Source organism: Arctopsyche grandis, chromosome 4 (genome assembly GCF_051622035.1).
Source record: "Arctopsyche grandis isolate Sample6627 chromosome 4, ASM5162203v2, whole genome shotgun sequence".
NCBI classification, from domain to species: domain Eukaryota; kingdom Metazoa; phylum Arthropoda; class Insecta; order Trichoptera; family Hydropsychidae; genus Arctopsyche; species Arctopsyche grandis.
Genome location: NC_135358.1, coordinates 35,025,537 through 35,050,132, shown reverse-complemented (window position 1 = coordinate 35,050,132; position 24,596 = coordinate 35,025,537). Strand labels below are relative to the sequence as shown.

General features: G+C 34.0%; 2 protein-coding genes across 2 annotated transcripts; both read left to right on the top strand.

The window, feature by feature from the left end:
* Nucleotides 1-6,626: 6,626 nt before the first annotated feature.
* LOC143910494 (uncharacterized) lies at nucleotides 6,627-10,746 on the top strand. Its single transcript, XM_077428992.1, has 2 exons — nucleotides 6,627-7,894; nucleotides 10,349-10,746. The coding sequence occupies exon 1, from the start codon at nucleotides 6,699-6,701 to the stop codon at nucleotides 7,815-7,817; it is 1,119 nt and encodes a 372-aa protein (XP_077285118.1). The 5' UTR covers nucleotides 6,627-6,698; the 3' UTR covers nucleotides 7,818-7,894; nucleotides 10,349-10,746.
* An 11,905-nt stretch (nucleotides 10,747-22,651) lies between these two features.
* Nucleotides 22,652-24,396, top strand: LOC143910549 (zonadhesin-like). Its single transcript, XM_077429063.1, has one exon. It carries the CDS (start codon nucleotides 22,699-22,701, stop codon nucleotides 24,034-24,036), a length of 1,338 nt encoding a protein of 445 aa, XP_077285189.1. The 5' UTR covers nucleotides 22,652-22,698; the 3' UTR covers nucleotides 24,037-24,396.
* Nucleotides 24,397-24,596: the final 200 nt, after the last annotated feature.

Below are 24,596 nucleotides of genomic sequence, written 5' to 3'. Positions count from 1 at the left end.
GGGAAAAGCGCGATTTTCTCCGAGCAAAATGCAAACAGTGTTTTAAGGCCCTCGGGGTCGGTGTTGCTCCTTCATTCATAAATAAGGCTTACTTTCTTTGTTGTGGCAACACTTTACGCCGTGCCCCATTAATATGCTTTTATTCGCGAATATTATTGCACGGCTTTGGAAACATTCTCCGGCCGAGTGAGCTATTTATCTCTTTTTTCTGCGGGAGTTTTTCCGCGTGAAAATTCGATACGAATATTGGACGATGTATTTATAACAGTTATAGTATTTAAAAAAACTTTTATTCATTCATTTGTTTGTCTCTCAGTTCTTTGTTTGAACATAATTTGTATAAAACTACTAGCAAACGCGCCCATATAATAATCTCACTTAATATTAAAACGAATAGAATTTATGCAAACTGGATTCAGTAAATAATTAATTAACTAACAGAGTGAAGTAAATAAAAAGCTTGTAAAAATCTACATTATTTAATTTTAAGATCAAAGTAAACGACTGAAATTCAATTATCATATCATACCTATATTATATTATATATAAATATATATTTAAAATGATAAATAAAACTCGGGTAAATATTAAATTCAAAAATATTTTTTTTATGATTCATAATTAAATACAATTTTATATGAACCTTTGCCATTAAGTTTACTTCGTGATTTTCAAGTATCAGGTTTTAAGATGCGAAGCACTTTCTGTCTGACCTTGCAATAAAGGTCAGTAACTTGAGCTAAAATTTAATAAACATTTACTTCAAAGTGTAATAAAATCATGTTAATTTTACTGCATCGTTTTCTCTTAAAATGTATTTTATCCAGAGTATTAGGGAGTTTTAAATTTATCGGATGATTACATTCATACGTGATCTCAATTTCGTTCATAAAGAAGTGGAGAAATGCACCCTTATGTTATTCAAACTTTCCAAATGCCATATCTTAAAGACGGGGTCTCTAATGTATGCCAAAAGTTCGTGTGTATTTTGCATGAACCCTCGCCGATGCGATTTGTTACAATTTTATATAAAAAATCACATATTCCAAGACCTTTTTCCGATGGGATTCTCACAGGAATTTGAGGTTCAGTAAAAATAATTTGTATATACATATATATATATATATATATATATATATATATATATATATATATATATATATTTTTTTTTTTTTTTCTATGAAATTCTTTAGGCTAATTTTAGAATTTTGTCTATAGACAGGAAAAGTTTTGTTTTTTTTGCCGCATAAAAGAATCCATATCTAAATATATGTACATACATATACTACGGAAAATCTATCGATATTTTTGCTGACAATGGTCTTGGGGACAGTCGTTTTTTTCCCAATATTGTGTCGGTGGCTATGTTATTTCTCTCCTCAATGGGTATTTTCAATATTCTATAAGAAGAGGGAAAGGTTTTTATTGGCACTATTAGTCCAAACGACAAACATTTAATTCGATACCTTCAGCGGTGCGAATTCGAGTACGTCTCGCCGACTTCGAGTTTTCCCGAGTTTTCCACGCGGTCAATAAGATTTTACCTCTCTGTCATCCCCTCGGGACCTCATTCAAATCTCAACCTGGTAACCGTAAAGGCTCAACGCTAACACAGCCGATTGTGGGGCGCAAATAACTATCCACTTTGTGAATCGCTTTTCTAAACAGGATTTCTAGAAAATTCTTAGACGGTCTTATGTACATTAACTCTATTATTTCGTTATAATGTAATCCTCCTTTTTAACAATTTATATAATCAAATTTATTCATTTCGTATTTCGTAAAATCCTCATACCTCATACTGTTGGGAATTTAATAGTCTGTTGGAGACTACCAGAATATCGAATGTAATTTGGCTTAAAGCTTGAATGATTTAATTTGTTATTCACAAGGTAACATATTAAATATAAGATTGGAAGGGAAAGTTGTTTTCCGATTATACAGTGAGAAAATCCTTAATGTGGATAAATTATGTACATACATACATATTAGTTAATAATTAAAGGTTTTTTTTAAAACGAACAAATGGTGTAAATTCGTTTAAAAAAAACACTTTCTCTCATATCATATTGAATTGTTTGGGTAATATACCTTTCGAAAATGGAGATAAAAATCTCTTATATTCTGTAGTAAATGGTGTGGAAAAGTGGAACCGGAACTCAATGGCAGAAGTCATATTGATATGACGTTCTTAATTTACGACTGTAATTCCTTTACATTACGTTGCAGACTCGACATCTAAAAATATTGCAATGATCAATATTCTATATGTATGATAAAATATTTCAAACTTGCTATATATAAATACTATAAAATATGTATGACTTTATTTTGGTCATAAATTAAAGGTAGCAGTTTATTCAACGTTGCCTAGAACGGTGCTTTTCCCGTACCACATTTAAACTATCGATCAATAAATCATCTTAATAGTTTTCCCCGATACCATATTTAATATTGAATTTTGTGTGATTAAAATTGTTCGCATTATATGAGATTGATGTTGATAATTATAAGAATGGTCTTTATACGCCCATGTACATAGATATTTTGTAGATTTTAATAATAGTATATATGTATGTATAATACGGCAATAATATTATACTATAGTTGAACGATTTTTCCGAAGGAAAGTCGTCGTAAAGTTGCGTTGGCGAGCAGAACCGCTATTAGTGTTTATTGCTTCATAGAATTAAGTGTATTTAGAGAGGGAATTGAGAGAACTTACGAGGAATTTTTGTGAAGAATTCTCGTAAATTATGATTTAGCGTGACTGTCTGAAACTTCCAGCCTTGCATTGCGAGTCTTCGCCCAATTTTAAACGTCCCTCCGAGGAAAATTATTAATATTCCCTAATGGCGGCTGACTATCAAGCCGACAAAAGAAACGCTGATGATTTCCATTTCTCTGCCAGTTGTCGTTTATCAATTTTTCATTCGGCTCCGCTACTTTTTGCACCGTTTGAGCGATGGTCACCCGACTGACACGCGAAAAATATTATATCCCGTATAATGTATTCCAGTGACACGAGAAGAATAAGTTTAGCTTACTTTATTTGAACTCGCTACAGTGCGTTCGCCGAAAAAGTTACTTCAATTTATATTTATGTCAGTTTTTCTTTAGTTGTTCGCCGCAAGGAAGCCGGAGAAAGTGAATTACCCAACAGGGTCCACTCTCGCGTCTGGTTTTGGAAAAACTTCATTCGATGAACTCCAAAATATATCGACTATTATATGTATGTATTATATATTCGGAATGCAATTATTTACCCTAATACAAAATTTTGTTATTATAAAATGATCAACGTGTAGACATTGATAATTTAAAACATATTTTGCAAGCATATTTGGAAGTTAAGTTTACTGGATGCTTTACATACATGTTTTTTTTTTTTTTAAATGCTTTTTATTATTAAGAAATTATGTTCACAATACATTTTATATCTATTTTAATAGCTACTGATCTTCTGATTATTTTTTATTTTACAATTTAATTTAATTTGGTTAGTAATCAAAGTATTATATTATTCTAATGTTAATCTACAGCATAATATAATACATAAAAACCTATTTACAATCCTTAGAAATGCTCATAATACATCTAATACATAATATTAATTAAAGACTCTCTAAAGTCGATGACCTAAAGCAGATTATGTTTAGGTAATCTGTGTTTATACCTGAAGGGTATAGACATTTTGTTGTAATCACCGAGACTCTTCAAAAGTGTGTTAGTATGGTTATTAGTGATTCTGTAATAGAATCTACTGGTTAGTTTGTTAGTAATGTCTGTAACAAACGGAATATTATATATGCATGCAGTTTTTTCAAGTTAGTATATATGGGTGCATTATAAATTATTTTTAGGGATTTATTTTGTATTATTTGGAGCTTGGAAAGGTTAGTATTCGAGGCGCTATTCCATACAGGTGAAGCATAGGTTAATAATGGTAATATGAGCGCGCGATATAATTTTATTTTATTTTGTGTTGATAAAGAACTATGGCGATTAAATATTAGATAAATTGAGGATATACCCCGCATCACCTTGCATTTCGCTGCCCAATTTGAGGTTCCCATCTCATTCTTTTATCGAACGTTACTCCTAAATATTTTATTACTGACTGCCATTTCAGACTTTCTCCAGAGGGGATTTTCAGATCTGAACTTGGCTTATGCTTTCTTACACTAAAGAATATAGCGTCTGTTTTGGTTTGATTAATTTGAATTTTCCACTTAGTGAAGTGTTCAGTCATTGTTTTAATTGCAAATTCAAGATTTTTAAGAATAATGTCTGGTTTTTTGCTATTTGTGAAGCAAGTGGTATCATCTGCATATAGGGCTGTGTGCCAGTTTTTTGTAATAGGTATGTCATTTATATATATGGAGAACAAGAGTGGGCCAAGCAAGCTCCCCTGCGGAACGCCAGCTGCGATTATTTTTGGAGACTATAATTCATTATTTATATACAAGTGTATATGAGTCAATATTCAAAAAAACCCATCTAATATATGATTTCGAAATAATCTTTGTTTGTATGTATGTAAGGTATAGTTAATTATAATAGTACAAGGTTTTTGTCGAAAGTGTAATCTATGTAAGTTATTTTTTTGTATAACACTTGACTTACTGCGCTAAAAATACGCTGGTCACTGTGCTGTACACTAAGCGTACAGTTAATAATTTGTGTTTTTACCGCAACATTACCTATTGTTATCAGAAATATAAACCATTTTATAATTAAGCGTATAAAATAATATAAAATAAGTGAAAAATAATATAAAATAAGTGCAAGAAATAAAAAAAAAGTCTGAAGCAGAGCCGCCCTTCCAAGGCAGATATCATTCCCACACTCACCGTTGAGCTTGGCACGTACTGAATTCCCTCTCTCCCGCATCTGTGAGGCACGTATACAAAGGGCTTCCTAGGAAAATTATTATGTCTGTTGATATTAATCAATGTTTTTATTTCGTAATGACATAATTCGAATCATAGAGGTTTTGATGAAGAATACATAAAATATGAAAACCCTGCATTTTGTATATTTGGAGAAATAAAATAAAATATAAGTCCTGGTCATTTGCTATCCATCACAGCGCAGCAAGGGCTAAAGCACAATGGAAAAAATAGCTTAAAAACCTTATAAAAAGTTATTTACGTAAATTTGATTCTATCATAGACGAATTCGTTAACACATCCTCGGGGAAAGACAAACAAGACAAAAAAATCTATATTTTATATTTTTTAATTTATAACAGCCAACCCCAATGCGCCTTTCTGGCAAGAAACATTGTACATTTGATACAAATATTATAAGTATTATACAAAGTACACAAATACATATCAATTAATATCCAGAGACATCTATGGTCAAATTTGTAAATTTGCAGCATTTAATACAATTCAACGAAATTCGAGATTGCTGAAAACTCGAGTTTTTGCGAGAAAATGGGAAAGGTTGCCAATTTGTTGGATCCATTCCAATGAAAATCAGATAAATTGGCAAGCTCTGATAAATAACGATCGACCTGGAGTCACAAATCCAAGCAGAAACCAGAGGGATTTAAACCCGTGACCACTCTGTTCAAAGCATTACTTTCTATACACTAGTCTATTCTGCTGGTTAAAATTATATATATTAATGGAACAGTTGAAAACTTAACGTGTACTTTCAGAATATATCGAGAAATATAATAAAATATAAGTCATGGTCATTCGATATCCACCATAGTGCGGAAAGTGCTAAAAAATGTTCATAGGAATTTCTTTGAGAAATAAAAAGATGGAAAAAAATTTTTTAGGTCGAACGAATTGAATTTCATTTTGGAGACATCAAAAAGAAATTTAATTTCGTATAAAGAAAAATAACAAAGTATCAAACTTTCTACATGTATTTGTTCGTATTATGTATACAATAATTCTCCGTTATATAATAAGCATAATAGATCTCTTGTTCTTTTGAGTTTCAATATTATAACTGAGACTTATTATTCCACGCATTGTTTCACTGTTGGAGTTTTAAATAAAAAATATTTATCAAAGAGAACGTTTGACCCCACGAGCGGAAACGTCACCGTCGCGAAAGTGCTGTTTTTGAGGAAGTTTTTAGCAACAAACTTTATTTATCGACCATAAAGTGCCATAACAACAATACCATAAAACCGCGGACGGTTGATTTACGTCGACGGTCGCCCCATTTTGTGTTTTGACCCAAAGTTGCCCCACAGTTTCCGGTGGGTGGGTCGGGGGGGAGAGAGACGAGAATGCTGTTTGCAACTTACACCACTAAGAAGTGCATTAAGAAACCTAGCTGCAGTTCCGCAGCTCAAACCCGACTGCAATTTCTTCGATGAACACGTGTTAAGTGGTTCGCTTGAGTTTCGATTGCGAAGTTGTGAGTCGAGTGCTAATTTTCAAACAAACTCTCAACGTCATATTTACACTCTCACTCGTCACTCGACGCTCCGTGAGAACGGACGTGCCGAAGACGTACTCTCTGTGCGAGCGCTCATAATACAGCGATACGCCATACCGTCAAAAAACCCACACCTTTTAACATACAAAACAAACACCCCCCACAAAACGAACACCAAACGAACACATGTTGGCACCATGCGAGGATCCAACCTGAAAAAGCGAATTAAGAAGACACTGATAACTACAACCGAAGCTCCTCAACCAGGCTGCTCTCAGACCGCTCAGATGGAGACCGAGTGGCAGTTTCCAAAACATACGGCAAAGAACGTGAAAGATGTTGCTCCTGAATTTAAAATTCAGGAGAAAAACAAATTTGAAGGGCTCTTGGAAGTTTCCGATGTCCCCAGAAGCGGTGGAAGAATCCCGCCCATCATCATGACAGCTACTGGCACTCACGGCAGCATGATCGAGTCGATCAAGAAGTTTATAAAAGACTTCACAATGACTTACATTGGTCAAAATAATGTCAAGATACAATGTAAAAGTCTTGAAGACTTTAAAAAACTTCGGGATGGATTGACACCAGACCGACAATTCCATACCTTTTCCAGGAAGGAGGAAAAGGAAATAAAAAGTGTCGTACGTGGCTTGCCGAAATTGCCGGAAGCTGATATTAAAGATGACATCATCAGACAGGGATTCCCTGTAACCAAAGTCATACAGATGAAGACGAAGGAGCCTAGGAGCAACGCCACCGAGCTATACTTGGTGTTCTTCGAGCCATCGGTATCGGCAAAGAAGATTAAAGAAATCCGGTACATCTGTTACACAAAGGTCAGTGTCGTTAAATATACTAGTAAATCACAAAATATTACTCAATGTTTCAGATGCCAAGAATATGGACACGCTGCGAAAAACTGCAATCGGCAGGCCAAGTGCGTCAAATGTGCCGGCACTCACCTCACCGCACAATGCAATAAAGGAATAGTTACCCCTGCTGTCTGCTCAGGCTGTTCAGGATCTCACCCCGCTAACTTCAAAGACTGTCCAAAAAGACAGAGCTATCTGAAAATGCTGGAATCGAGGAAGAATCGAGCATCGATTGTCAAAGCCAACCCTTGGAAACTCCCAGTGGCGCAGCCACAAAATATCCCGGTCGTTAACGATCATAACTTCCCAAAGCTACCGACCATTAAAACTCCTTCACCAAATATCCCAAATATCCCTAAAAAACCCCACCAACCAACCAATCCCAACATTCAACCAACAACAGACCTAACTTCCATGGCGTCTATGACGAAGATGTTGAAGATCCTCCAGGAGATTCGTGCCAAGGCCAGCGGTTGCACCGACAAACTAGAGCTGGCACTCATGCTTGTCGAATATCTCGATGTCTTTGATTAACGGGAGGCGCCTGAACATTCTAGCTTGGAATGCTCGTGGACTTAAGAATAAGATTGACGAACTAGAGTCGGCGATCGGTGAGTACTGTGTTGACATAGTTTTAATCTCCGAGACCTTCTTAAAACCTCATATCCGTATTAACCTACCTAACTTTAACTGCTATCGCGAAGACCGAGAACAGCATGGAGGGGGAGTTGCCATTTTTATAAAATCGTCAATTAAACATTGTCGCGTAATAACTCCGCCACTAAAAAATTTAGAACTAACCGCCATCGAACTAACAATTAACAACACCCATCACATAGTAGCATCCGCTTACAATCCTCCCCAAAAACGATTATTGGCATCCGATCTTAACAAAATATTTAACATTGGTAGTTCGGTAGTGGTAGCTGGTGACTTTAATGCCAAACATCCGTTATGGAGTTGCGTAAACACTGACCTACAAGGCACAACTCTTTATAAATACATTCAACTAACAGATACAATCTTACTTCATCCGGATACATACACACACTATCCCACAAATAACTCACAACCATCCACACTAGATCTTGTCCTCGTCAAGAACTGCCCAAAAATATCGACACCAAATGCCCTTCAAACCCTGTCGTCTGATCATCTCCCGATAATCTTCTCAATCGACGGGAAACCCGAGGAAATCATCAAGCATAGTTGGGATTACGGGAGAGCTAACTGGCGAGAGTTCAAGTCATACATAAATGACCAAACCATTCTAACTTCTACCACACTCACAAACAAAACCGAAATCGACAGCTCCATAATACACCTAACGGAATCAATAACTCGATCCAAACACCTTCACATACCTAAGACACAATACATTGAACACAAATTAGAGATAACTGACTTTGTTGCAAATCTAATTAAAAGTAAAAATAAACTCCGTAAAATTTGGCAAACATCAAAAAATCCAGCATTGAAAACATTAATTAATAAGCTCACATATCAAATTAAAATTAGAATCAAAGAAATCAAAAATGAAGCTTGGTCTAAAAAATTAGAAAAATTGAGCTCAGTTGATGGCTCTCTATGGAAATTAGCTAAAGCGATTCGCAGGACAAAAAACTCGATTCCTCCATTAGATGATGCAGGAATCTCAGTGACGCGTGATTGCGACAAAGCAGAACTATTATCAAAATCCTTCCAAAAACATCACACACTCACACAACATTACAATCACATACCAACGCATAATAAAGTCAACCGGTCCATTAAAATCATCACAAAAACTCCCACTAACAGTACTAAAAATATAAAATTGGTGCATCCGTGTGAAATCCAAAATATAATACGTAATTTAAAAAATAAAAAGGCACCTGGGCGAGATTCAATAGATAACATCACAATCAAACAACTTCCATTTAAAGCTTTAGTCTCACTATCTAAAATATTCAACGCATGTTTACTCACCGGGTATTTCCCAGAATACTGGAAAACAGCCAACGTAATTCCCATACTTAAGCCCGATAAAAGCTCAAAAAACCCGGCCAATTATCGACCCATTAGCTTACTTTGCACGCTTTCAAAAATTCTGGAAAAAATAATCTACACACGTTTACTTAAAGTCGTAAATAAGAAATTAATAAATGAACAATTTGGATTTCGCACTGGACATTCCACGACCCAACAACTAACAAGACTAACTGAACACGTGACGAAGAACTTTAATATGAAGAGAAGTACCGGAATGGTATGTCTCGACATAGAAAAGGCCTTCGACACGGTTTGGCACGATGGACTCATTCATAAGCTCCTTATTAACAAAATACCAAACTACCTAATTCTCATCATCAAATCGTACTTAACTCGTAGAAAGCTAGTGGTTAGCGTAAATAATGAATTATCGTCTCCAAAAATAATCGCAGCTGGCGTTCCGCAGGGGAGCTTGCTTGGCCCACTCTTGTTCTCCATATATATAAATGACATACCTATTCCAAAAAACTGTCACATAGCCCTATATGCAGATGATACAGCTTGCTTCACAAGTAGCAAAAAACCAGACACTATTCTTAAAAATCTTGAATTTGCAATTAAAACAATGACTGAACACTTCACTAAGTGGAAAATTCAAATTAATCAAACCAAAACAGACGCCATATTCTTTAGTGTTAGAAAACATAAGCCAAGTTCAGATCTGAAAATCCCCTCTGGAGAAAGTCTGAAATGGCAGTCAGTAATAAAATATTTAGGAGTAACGTTTGATAAAAGAATGAGATGGGCACCTCACATTGAGGCAGCGAAATGCAAGGCGATGCGGGGTATATCCTCAATATATCCAATATTTAATCGCCATAGTTCTTTATCAACGCTAAATAAAATAAAATTATATCGCGCGCTCATATTACCATTATTAACCTATGCTTCACCTGTATGGAATAACGCCTCGAATACTAACCTTTCCAAGCTCCAAGTAATACAAAATAAATCCCTTAAAATAATTTATAATACACCCATATATACTAACCTGAAAAAACTGCATGCTATATATAATATTCCGTTTGTTACAGACATTACTAACAAACTAACCAGTAGATTCTATGAAAGAATCACTAATAACCATACTAACACACTTGTGAAGAGTCTCGGTGATTACAACAAAATGTCTATACCCTTCAGGTATAAACACAGATTACCTAAACACAATCTGCTTTAGGTCATCGACTTTAGATAGTCTTTAATTAATATTATGTATTAGATGTATTATGAACATTTATAAGGATTGTAAATAGGTTTTTGAGCTCTTTTTCCTATTATGCTTTAGATTAACATTAGAATAATATAATACTGTAATTACTAACCAAATTAAATTAAAATTGTAAAATAGAAAATGATCAGTAGATCAGTAGCTATTAAAATAGATATAAGATGTATTGTGAACATAATTTCGTAATAATAAAAAGCATTTAAAAATCAAAATCAAATATTTACACTCTCGACATACATAAATGCATTTGACAATTCGTTTTAAACTTATGTCTTAAAGTATTCATAAGTGCATTGAATTTCAGCTGACGCCACTTTATTACACACATACATATGTATAGGTATACAACGTACCTGGAAGACAACAAGACAAAAATAATTTTATATTTATGTGGCTAGAAAAAAATGCACCGTTTAAAATAAATAGAATCTGAAAAATTATTCAAACTAATACCCCTGGTTGAAAGGCGCAGATAGGGCACAGAGGAGCATATAATTTTTTTTTATTTAATTACATTGTTCGACAAATGACGATTTTTTTTTGGTTCAGAGACGAGACCACTTTTCTTATAGATTTTCTTATAGAAAAAATTCTATTGATAAAATAAACGAATTGTTGTTATAAATCCACAAGAATAGTCGAAATATGATTTTTCTAAGTGGAATTTTATTTAATTCTCATATAAAGACAATTTAATATATTATCCCTATTAATTCAATTCATATTCGTGTAAATACGAGTAAATACTATTACGAGCTTTTAGCTCGCAATTTTACCGATTTAAAATTCAACACACTTCCAATTAACCCTTTTAAACGAAAACAAAAAATAGTGTGGTCAGAACACTATCCCAATAAATATGTTTCAATAGAAAAAACTCAATATAAAATAGTATTAACAGTGGGAAAAAATCCCAAGTGAAAATAAGTACTTTTGACTTTTGATTTAAACTGGACGACTACTTAGAGAGATTTGAAAACTGAAAAGTACTACAAATGAAAGATAAAATACCCGACTATAGATTCCAATATTCATTTTGAACAGAAAATTGACATATTTTGAGACATTGACCAAACAACAAAAATATAGAAAAATCGCGCGATTAAAAAACACATATATCTCTGAATCTCGAGCCAATCAACATTTTTTATTACCAGATTCGTGCTTACTGGGCATAGATCTATAAGAAAAGTCATATCTTGTCTCTGACCCATTTTTCGTGTCGAACAGTGTTATTGGCATGGGATATTTAGCAGTATATGTAATATGAACGCCCCTAAGAAATTAGTTTTGAAATCAATTTGGTCACTAGTTTTAGATTCAAAAACTAACATTTTTCTCGCATTCTTAGTGATAAATGATACATATTTAAAAATATTAATATTATGTATATTGAAATTCTCGTACACAGATAAGTGTTTTAATTAATTAGAGTACTACGTACATCTGTCATCTACATAATTGGTGATTCACATTATTATGAAGGTACATATGTATGTTGTATTATATCTATGGGTGGGTTTCAATAATTTTCTGATCGATTCGATTCAAATCGACTATTAAACGGTGTAGTTGTAAAAGCGAGACTAATAGCAACCATTGGTCAACACACAAAGCTCTTTCGTAAATAAACAGTTTGCCGTTTATGCGAAAGTTTATTGAAAACAGATTTGTGTCCAAATGTCACACAGGGGCAAACGGATTAATACGGAACAAACGCAAATTTCACGCTGGCCGTGTCTTGCTGAATTATTCAATTAGCAAATGAACTCGTTACCGTTTTATTTTGGGAGACATCTTGGGGATGAGGTAGATGGAGGTCGGGTTAGGAGATGGAGGGGTAGGAAATTAATTTCAGGGCGACATTCGCGGCCAAACTCGCGCATAATTAATTTAATCAGTTTCTGAGTCAATTTCAAATTATTCCCGCAGCTTCATTGTGTGCCGCGACACATCTTCGTACATTACCGTAACTAGTATTGACTTTCAATTAAGTGAACGAAACTTTAATGCGCATTAATTAAATGGCGAAATTTGTTTCGAAATAAATTCGAGCGCCACTATGTGACTAGAGCGAAAGTGGGGCTGGAATTAATTTAAAGTTTATTTGACTTTCGCACGGATGCGATGGGACTTTGCTTGCTTTTTCCGGTTTTAATTCAATTATGCAGCACTTTTCACCGGCAGCGGTTAATATTTGTATGGAAACAGCCGGTGAATAAAGCTTTGGCAATTGAATAAATGCAAAATTTAACAAAGTTATTAATGGTCAGATCGTTTTTAGTACAAAATATGAGTGCTAGTTTAGTATGCGGTCTACCTGCACATATCTACTTTAGTATGCGATCTATTTTCACGTTTTTACTTTAATATGCGGTCTCACTGTCTCAGTTCTCGCGTGTGCCACTGAGACTGAATAATACCAACCCTAAGAACCTAATCTTAAATGAAAAGGGCCAACCTTAACTTAACCTAACCCATCCTGCCCCTGAAATAAATAGGTGTTGGCTAATAAGATATCTTTTTTTTTAATTTTTATTTCATCATTATTTTCACAAAAAAAAACATATATTAGCAGCCAGCACCTATTTATTTAAGGGTCAGCATAGGTTAGGTTAAGTTAAGGTTGGCCCTATTTATTTAAGAGTTGGTTAAGAGATATGTATCGTCATTAATGTACAAATAAAGTTACAAGGAAAATAAAATAGTCGACTGTGATTTAAAGGTAGATCGCATGCTAAAGTAGACCGCATACTAAACTAGCACCAAAGTATGTACATATGTATATTATTTATTTATTTAATTTAATTTTAAGTTTAAATTTGGACCGTGTGGCATTACAGAATTCCCTAATGCGCCACAATGGTTGATAAATACAGAGATACGAGAGAAGTAAAAATATAAACATACATATTTACAAATACAAAAAATACATTTGTACATAATCATAAAAAAAAACAATAGCATTATAATAAAAGGGAATATCTTTCACATATAGCCAGTACCAATATATATGTAAGAACCAGCTGCAAATACAAATATCCCTTCGAGGCCCAAATGGAAGAGAGACGATCAAAATTTCAATCATACATTATATTCATTTGTGAAGATAATGATGAGCGCAGGATACCACATAAATAGGTTAAAATAATCTCCGATAACCTACGCTCACTGAGGTGTAAAATATCACCTCAAAAATTCAGGGTCAGCAGCAACGATTTAATTGAGAAGTCGGATAGCTCTTGGAATCGGATCTATTCGATAAAGAACTGTGCGAGCAGGAGCTGCAACCATCAAATGATCACGTATGTCTACGACGCATATAATTATATTAGAGACATAAAGTCCCAACTGTTCCAGTAACGACGGGCATGACGTATTACCACGTAGAAGCTGGGGAACAAAACGAATTAATGATAAGTTTCTCCCAAGTTTAAGGGAGTTATAACCCAAGCAAGCCCAAAAGGAAAGGACACTGTGACTATCTACGATATTCGTATCGTGACTAACGATTTTACTACGCTAAATGGAATTTTTAATCAAAAAAATACACACTGCAGAAGCAAAACTTATATATGCAAATATACGCACACCTGGTGAGCTATGTATAACATAAATAATAGCCAGCAGCATAGCTCGGCATTGAGTTAAAGCTAACAACAGAGAAGTTCCTGGGTTCAAACATTATTTTTGGAAATATTTCTTATAGGAAGTATTTCTATGTGCTGCTCGTCAGACTCACTCCAAGTTGATTAGATAAATTGGCAAACAGAGTTTGCCAATTTATCTAATTTGATTGTTGAAGCGGTTCCTCATCAAATTGTTAAAAACCAGCATACATCTATTTGAATATGATTTTATAATGTATAATCTATACAATTTACATATGTAAAAGTTTAGCATACTCAGAGGCAACCTGAAAAATGTCATCATGGGATAATATAATTGGGTCCATCAACTATGCCACCTTTCCCCAAGTATTAAGTTTTTTTTAAACATTATTTTATTAGTTGACATGAAAAAATCAGTATTAAAAGAGTACAAAGCGTAGTATTAAAAAATAGTTTTGATCCTAAATATAATATCATCATCATTTATAGCCATTTGCCACCCACTGATGAAGCCTATCCAAGACTCATCTCTGTTTTGGGCAACTCTCATGCATGTCATTCCACACGTCTTTTTTCTGATTTCATCCACCTATCTCTCCTGTGGCCTTCCATGCACCCTTTTAAATTCTCTCGGATACCATTCGAATACCATAAGGGTACCATTTGTCATAATAAAATTTGAACCGTTTAAAGTATATATTACCTACTACCATTTTGATTGTTGCTGTGACGAAAAACTGTAAGAGTGTTAACTGTTTCGATTAATTGAACAACTACATAGTTAGAATAAAAATCGCTCCGTAGTTCAATATGTAAATTTCTCATTTAACTTTCATGAGAAAAATTATGAATACTGTATTGGTGAGGCCAAATCTTAAATTGCAACCAGACAAGAACCTGAAGATAGAACCAAATCAGGGACCAAAGAAATATCATATAAACCAGTAGAATAGACTAGTGGATAGCATATAATGCTTTGAACAGAGTGGTCACGGGTTCAAATCCCACTGGTTTCTGCTGGCCAGACCTTGGATTTGTGACTCCAGGTCGATCGTTTCCTATGAGAGTTTGCCGAAAATCTCGAGTTAATAAATTTGACCATAAATGTCTCTGTGGATGTCAATTGATATCTATATATTTACTGAATTTTTTAAAATGCAATTTACAAATTTGACCATAGATCATCTCTGTGGATGTTTGTATAAATTTGCACTGTATAAAATACTTGTGTATATTGATTGTAGATGTATAAATACACTCGTCACTTTGGAGCGATCTGTAAAGGCAAGTGTATATGTTCTATGAAATAAAAAAAATTCAGAGTTGTAGCCGGAGAATAAGTACATATGTACTCAATAAGAGTAAGATTGACCCAATTTCTTACAATATTTTATTTTATTGTTCTAAAGCGTAATCTGAACACACAAATTATTTTTTTAAATGCTAGTTGATGCACTTTTTAGACATAAAAAATATTTAAACACGGTGAAAGCATTTTCTCAAGTTAATGTCGGGTTCCTAATTACTACCCTAAAAGTATATGTATCGCAGGGCGATTAATCACAAATGGTCTAATTATTTATGTACACCGGCAGTAGGTACATAGTTCAATTTTCCTCGACCCACCTTCACAGTACCCATGAAGTCGGTTAAAAGGAAATTTGAATTACTTTATTAATGGCCAGACCGCACTCCACTCTAATTGCGCCCCAAAGCCATCATAATGGCGTACGGCTAAAGCGATCCCCCAAGATCACTATCGCTCTCTTAAGCGCGGATTATTTATTTACTCATTGCATTGACTAAATAAAAATAAAAATAAATGAAAAAAACCAGAGGACCGCAATTCAATTACACGTCGGTCTGCTTATTGTACTAAATAATTTGTAGTAGTGGTAGGACGAATGGGAACTTCGTCTAATGTAAGGGTACCCAACCTTTTTGAGGTCGGCAGCTACTTTTCATCCAAATTTTCATGGCGATCGACTTGTATGTAATAAGAATCTAAGCCTTTTTGTTGTTGCTTCAGATATTCATTCTAAAAGGTAAAATATCGGAACAAAATAATTTTAATATTTTTTTGTACTTTTCATATCAGGGTTGTAATTACATTTCAAACGAATTGACTGACGATATCATATCGATGATAGATTACCTAAAGACAATAAGGTTTAGATCATCGATTTTAGAGAGATTTAATTAATATTATGTATTAGATGTATTATGAACATTTATAAGAATTGTAAATAAGTTTTTCAGCTCCTTTTCCTATTATGCTGTACATTAACATTAGAATAATATATGTAATACTATGATTACAAACAAAATTAAATTTAAATTGTAAAATTGAAAAATGATCAGTAGCTATTTAAATAGATATAAGATGTATTGTGAACATAATTTAGTAATAATAAAAAGCATTTAAAAATCAAAAAAATATCGGTGATGACTTTTAATTTCCCTTGTAGTTCGGAATTTATCTCATTCAATTTTGATGTTATGTAGATCGGTTAAAAATGCTAGTTTTAAAGTCATTCCTTGTTTCCAATATACATATACACATAAGCCAGCAGTTTGGCTTAATGGTAGCGTATATATTTAGCACCACTGAGGTTGAAGGTTCGAGTCCTCGTCAAACCGCTGGTTAGATTTGGGGGTTTTGTGACTCCAAATCGATCGTTTCTCTATCAGAGTTTGCCAATTTTATCTGATCATCGCTGAAATGGTTCCCGAAAATTGGTATTAGATCTATTCCTGTTGTCACAAAAATCTACCTGTGTATAATTTGTAATAATTATGCACAGTAATCTGAAATTTATAGATATCTCTATAGATATCTCTATAGATATCTCTATAATTTCGTATTTATTATATGTATAAAAATTGTACACAAAAAAAAATCTAGAAATAATCCATAGATGTCTCTATGATTATTATTTCTGATTAATTCTTATATGTTATATATTCGGATTGTATATGTATTACTGTATTTCTGATTTCTGATTGTTTATGCATTCTGTATTTCGTTAAAAACGTACACCCGTCGCATTGGAGCGATCTGTAATGACGAGTGTATATTGATTTGTAACAATAAAATAAATAAAATATGTACATACATACATAAGTCACATTATTATGCTTTATCTCAGTTAATGTTCTTATTTCAGGTAATATCTCTTGAAACATATCCAATAAGACAACTAACTATCCAACCTACATATAAACCTATCCAACAAGAACATATATTTTCTTTAACCACCTTAATTATTTGTGATTTGTCTTAAATTTTTCCAAAAGAATTTAAATTTTCTTCTCTGAAGCGCTTTACATCCAATAGAATTAATTATTTTTATATATATTTTTTTAAATATGGAAATCAATCATCACAATTATAATATCGAGATAGACCAAATGTTGGTTCGTGATCGACCGGTTGGGAAACCTTTGTCTAATGTTTCGAACGTCGATTGATCTGTTCGGTTGCAACGTGTAGACTTCCTATGTATAATACCTTGTTCACATGCTACAAGTGACTATAGCAAGAGAGGGCAGATAGAGGGAAGTATTGGCAAGAGTCTACACAAAGAGAGCACACATATGTGTACAGAGCCCTCTCGTGAAACGATGCTCAACTGGTACAGATACATTCAAAGTACATTCCATATTTTTGGTTAACACTTCAGAACAATGTAATACCTCAAATTAATTAATACTCGTGTTATATGCACATATGTATATACATATTAAAAGCATCGGTTTGTTCCATGAACTTGAAAATGCTTGACTTAGCGATTTCTGAATTAAACAAACATACATATGTATCTACATCTAATATTACGTAACAACTCAAGAATGATTACTCTTTATTTTTTTGTTACTATGAGTTGTTAATCTTTTGTACGTAATTTGGCGCTACAATTATGTCGTTGTAGCTTTGACTAAATTAATGTATATATTTCGTTCATACATTGACTTTAAACGTTTGAAGTTTTGTATAATTATCTTCATGATTCATTATGTTTTTGACACCATTTCATATAAATAAACTATAAGTTTAACCAAATTTCTCTGTTAAATATTCAAAACATACATCCTTTGTTTTAAAATAGGTCTGCATATGAATGAGTATTGATTTTGTGTCCATGATATTTTAATTTATGGAAATTATTAAAATTATGGTATATTTGCATATGTATGTATTTCAGTGTGGAACACTCTTGAACGTCACAATGTCAGCTTTATAGCTTTAGCTTTAAATTATAGCACCTGTACATACATAGTCATACAAATAATTCATGTCATGACAGTCACAAATTACCTCAGTTGGAATATTGATTGAAAGCTGCACGATACAAATTGTAATTAAGTGTTATTATATGTTTGATCGCCGTCTTATTGAAAAATGTGTAAATTTATTCCCGGTGCTGATGATTCTCAAAACAGATATATAATGGGTTTTTGTTACTATTTTCGCTCGAATGCAAGTTAATTAAAAGGCGTCCGTTGTGCGAGGCAGTTTGAATTAATTATGAGATAATTTTATACAAAAGCGAGTTGATTTTTATATAGGCATACACGCGTTAGGAATGCGAATAATTTCACTCATACCGGCAATTTAATTTCGCGACCTGAAATTTGCTTAAATAATTATCGTGCAATTCACATTTGCGTAATGCTCTTTATTGCCAACGAAAGGGCACTTTTACTAGGGCAGGTGCTTAAATGTAAGTCGAAACGAGAGCAAAACTGTACATTTCAACACCCACTAGGACGATTAACGTCTTTCTTAAAACCCGTGTGAACTCTTGACTTTTACTACATATTGCATATATACACGCTCACGTTTATAATATAGTGTATTTAATGTTTAAATATAGCTTATTTTAATTTTTGTATTTGATAAATTTATAATTCATGTAGTAATTTTTCAATAGTACATTTGAAAGTGGCGTTTTAGCAGGATCCACTTTATTATTTACAATCCAGAAAATGAAGTCGTGTGATAATGTTCAATGAAATTTATATGACGTTTTTCGGGTTAAAAGACTGCGAAGGATATGAGAAAAGTGACTATCGGTGCAGAAGAGAAATTTTCGACTTTCACAGGATATGAGAAAGATCCCTTTTATATATTCATGTCAATTTTTTCACTCGAAAAACGTGTTCCCTTTCGAACATACACACATATACATACATATATATATTATAAAATTTCTACGTAGGTATTTTGCATATGTAAATCGCATTTAAAATAGTCGTTTAATTTTTGCGACTCGACAATGGAAAATGTAAAAATAATATTAAGATTTAAATATGTATATTAACCCTTTTTGTGAAGTCTACACGAGAAGACATGAAAATCTCACTGTTCCATTGTATTTTTATACATCATATTCTTTGTATCAAGGAACCCTTTTCAACAGCGACCCCCTCAACTGCGCCTGTCCGTCACTTTATTCGCGAAATACATTTTTAACGCTTATTTTTTTCCACGAAAGAGAATGATTTATTATAATAGAGCTGAAGGTCGGATAGAGGACTGAAACCGGAAGCCCACGTTCCCTTGCAAAGCCTTGAAGTGACAAAAGTTTATAATGTCCGTTGGGTATATCGGCAAGTGAAAACTACTTTTTTTTAACCAATATTTAATGCTGTGGTTATCTATTTTACAGTTACATATATTTTTTTCAATATTGAAAGTCGTTGTTGGTAGCCTCAACTCTGTTGACGAAGTACTTCCGCTTCCGTTTCCTGCAAGGTCGTGTCAACTCTTTCATCTGGTCATTCCAATGGATCAGTGACCTGCTTCTCATTCCACTTCCTGTAACATAAATTTTTCTAAATCTTCAGGATTTCGTATCCAAATGCACCCGACGAAGCGCGAAATCCTTTGAAGGTAAACAAGCATTCTCACACAAATTTATTGTAAAATAGAAATGTATTCGTCCATTTGCCATCCGGAGAATTTGAACCATTTTCGGTCGACAGAACTGTATTGACATTTATTTGCTGACAAATAAATAAATTGCTAAAAGTTGTAAGCCGATTGTGGTTAAATTTTTTACGAAAGCCATATAGCTGTAAAAACAAAAAAAAACAGCAACATTATAATTTATTCAACTTTTTACGGTCTCCTTTTCGTTGGTTTTGATTTTCAGTTTCAAGTTCAACAAATTTTCCATGAAGTTTTCCCATATTTCAATACCCGTCACAGTTAGTCGGTACTGATATATACTATTTCTATATGACCATTTATAAAATATATTTAATGATAGGGGAGGCAGGTCACGGATAATTGAAAAACACGGATAATCCGAATCATCAAATTTTGACTTGGTTTCGAATATAATATCATATTTACAACACAATTTTTTTGTTTCATAATTTGAATACTCAAAAATTTTATTGAGAAAAACGCTCATAGCAGATAAGTGGTCGTTAGTAGTATTGCATAGGGGTGGGTGGAGGATCCAAGTAAAAGGCCAATAGTCATTTCACAGCATTTATTGATGATTAAGGAGATACACGCACTGGCAGTGCTCAGTCCAGAATGACATGATATCGCCTACGTACCGCCTTATAAGGGGTAGATCTCTCAGGACGTCTAATCTGTTTACCTATTGTATAGTCACGTATTCGGATATGTATTCCCACGACATTAGGTCTCCCGGTACCGATTCTGAGAAAGGACTAATAACGGTCATTGTTCATCCTGGAAGTAAGTGCAAGCACTTAGTTAATCCGTTAACAGATAACCCTTGAACGGTCACATAGTCTCTGGGATTCTATTCGCTTAATCCGTGGCGTACGTGACAGTAGTTATGTAGTACTAGTGTTGTACCGTTTTATGACTAATGTAACCACTGATATCTTCTTCATTTGTAGTATCACTCCCATTTTCTTCCTCTTGAGAAACAAAATAAACGATATCTGCATCACCCATACGTTTAAAACTCGGATCACTTAAATCATGATTGAGTCACTCAATCATCTAAAGCTTCATTTCATGAGTTCCTGGTGCGTTTCGATGCAACGAATCGCATTCTGCATCGAATCTGCAACGCAGATTCGATGCAGAATTCATCAGCAATTGAAAATAATTAAACATATATTACGAAAAAATCTGCTCTTGTTATTTCACTTGTTACTTCTTCGCCGATCAAAAGCGACTGTAAAAATTAACGCAATAGTACAAAAGACATGTAAAAAGGGAACGAAAAACATGTCTGTGTGACATCATTTGTTTCAAATAACACGTGTGTTTTTGCAATCAATCGGTGCGTCTCATAATCATATATTTTTCAAGCACGGATAATCCGCAAACCGGATAATCCGCGTCCGGATATTCAAGAGTATAATTTATTTGTTTTTGTGTGTCATTAAAGATTCATTTATATTATCCAGCACTGCACGTCAACTGCTCGGCACAACACTGCATGGAAAAGACTACTTTTATTCATACTATAGAGCACTGTCCGTTTTCAGCATGTTCATATTTGTTTTACAACATGTATAAATGTATCAGTTTACAAAATCTGTAGCGTTGCATCGTCGAGTTAATATTGTCACAATATGACGTTCCCGAAAATATTCACATACACATAGCAACACTTTTGTAAGTACGGGTGCACTCGCCACTATAACGCCGCATCATGTTTGGATATTTTCAGTGGCCAAAGGACACCGATCCTGCTTGAAATTTACTGCTGTATAATATGAATGGATCGGTTACTGATGTTTCGGTATGTCACGTACATTTTACGGAACATATGAACGTGTCTGTCTATGGGTAGAATGTATTGAATAATAATATGATTCGTACTGCTGTTTACGTGCAATTGCCGACTTGAGCTGTACTGATATAATCGAACCTTAAACATCAAAATTTAAAAAACTGACATGTGTTGCTTACAAGCTTTCTATTAGCTTCACTTTGCTAGTCCAGTGATATTCCTGCCCGTCAAAAAATTGTGATCTGATTTTAAACCACTTCCACTGTTCAGGTCGCTTTGATATCTTACCTACATAAATATGGGAGCTCGTTTACATTGAAGTAAGCTATATCTTCGACATGAAGCTAGAATAGTTTAATCATTAACGAACGCATTAAAATTTACAGATCGAAGCGATGACAGCTAAATATCCATACTTGCCTTTTTACCTCCCCTTTGAAATTCACTAAAACATTGTTAAAACTACCATCACTCTTATTTACTCTAATCTCAAATAAACTTAATATTAAAAAAATTTATACTTTCTCATATTCCTTTTTTAATTCATTAATTTATTTTATTATAAAACTAATTTTATTGCTAGAATCTGCAACGATATACATATTGCATATATGTAGATTAGTCGCATTTATAAATGTGTTGATTCAACTGGGGACCAAGACGATTATTATCACTTGAAACAATGCACATTAAATGGATTGACAAACATTGATTTTAAAAATTGCTATAAACGTATATGTATATACATGTATATATATATCAGACACATTAACTACAAGGTTTATTTCATTTTCGTGAACACGTCAACGATGTTCAAGTTCATTGCGTTGGCTTTGTTAATAGTTGCAGCAAATTGCACATCTCCACAGCGATGTTCTAAAAATGAGGTCTACACTGACTGTGTAGGATGTGAAAACACTTGTGCACGACCTGATAGAGCTGCAACATGTAGAGTTATCTGTTCGCCCGGTTGTGTTTGCATACGAGGATATTTCAGGAATTCAAAGAACATTTGCGTTCCGGCAAAACAGTGTGACTCTTGCAAAATGTTCGAGGAGTTCAGTATATGTGGTAACACCAATTGCGTCGATACTTGTGCTTTTCCAGACCGTAGCAAAAATTGCAAACCGGAAAGGTGCATCGCCGGTTGCATCTGCCAAAAAGGACATTTGAAGAATAAGCAAAATCAATGCGTCAAGCCTGAATTCTGTGACCTCACATGTGGACCGAATCAACAAATATCCTTGTGCGGAGACAGCTGTCGATTGACTTGCGGAAACAAAGATGAACCTTTAGTTTGTAATACAGACTGTGGACCTCCAGCTTGTGCCTGCAAAGCAGGATTTGTACGCGATTGGAACGAAAACTGCATAAAACCTGAAGAATGTCCTACGTGCTCTGGACCAAATGAATTTTTCTCATGTGGACTACCTTGCGATACAGAATGTGCAACACTAGGCGATGAATGTCCAAACAACAGTTTCAAGTGCGTAGAAAGATGCTATTGCAAAAATGGATTCGCCAGAAATAGCAAAAATGTTTGTATTCCAATTAAAGATTGTCCTCCGAGACAATGCCCGACAGATCCAAATGCCATAATAGTAAATTGCGGTGATCCTTGTCCGTTGACCTGCGAAAACAAAGACGATGTTGGACCTAGACCCTGTCCTGAGATATGCATACTGAACGGTTGCAAATGTAAGGACGGATACGTGCTCGGTAGGGATAAAAAGTGTATTCCGGCGAAGAGTTGTCCTCCGATCTCAAAAGAATGTAAAAAGAACGAAGTGTTCAATTCGAGAGTGCCGTCCTGTCCACCGGAAAAGACGTGTCTAGCTTATCTGAAAGGATTTACTGACGATTGTCCTCCTGAAGTGCAATACAAACCTGGTTGTGTGTGCAAAGATGGTCACATAAGAAACGACAATAACGAATGCGTGCTGCCAGCTCAATGTTGCTCAGATCCTGATTCAATTTTGGTACCTGAACCTAATCCATGTAAAGGAGGAACGTGTGCCAGTCCTCAATTTGAAAAATGCGATTTAGGAGCAGATCCTTTTGGCTGTCAGTGCAAAAAAGGATATGTCAAGAAGTCGGAAAATGATCCAACTTGTATACCGTTGAAATTTTGTGGCTATCCTAAGTAAAAAGGAAATTTTAATAATTAATAAATAAATTAAATTAATAAATAAATTAAATAATTTTTTTTGTTAAGTTGAAATATGTATGTATTGTTATGTACCTCGCTTATCAATGTAGTCGACTAACCAGTAGGGATAAGACATACCATTGATTTGTGACACACCTAATTTGATACGTAGCACTATTGATTTGTGACACACCTAATTTAATAAGTAACATCATTGATTTATAGCACACCTAAAACACTGACTAATCACAATTGAACGACACGTGTCTTCAACAATTCATTGTTTATAAACATATTACCGTTATAATTTAAGTTAGTCATCACCATCAAGACTCCGAGAGTGGTAGTCATCACCATCGAGACTCCGAGAGTAGCAGTCAACACATCAGCAGCAGAAAAAAATTAAATAGTGAAGCAAAGTTAAAATGAAACAGTTCTACGTATCTCATTTAAATTCTCCGTTCCGTAATTAAATTCTACCAATAAGATACATGTAACTCTTTAATAATAATAAAGAAATCTTGGTTAGTTAACCAATTAGTTTAAAAAAAAAAGAAA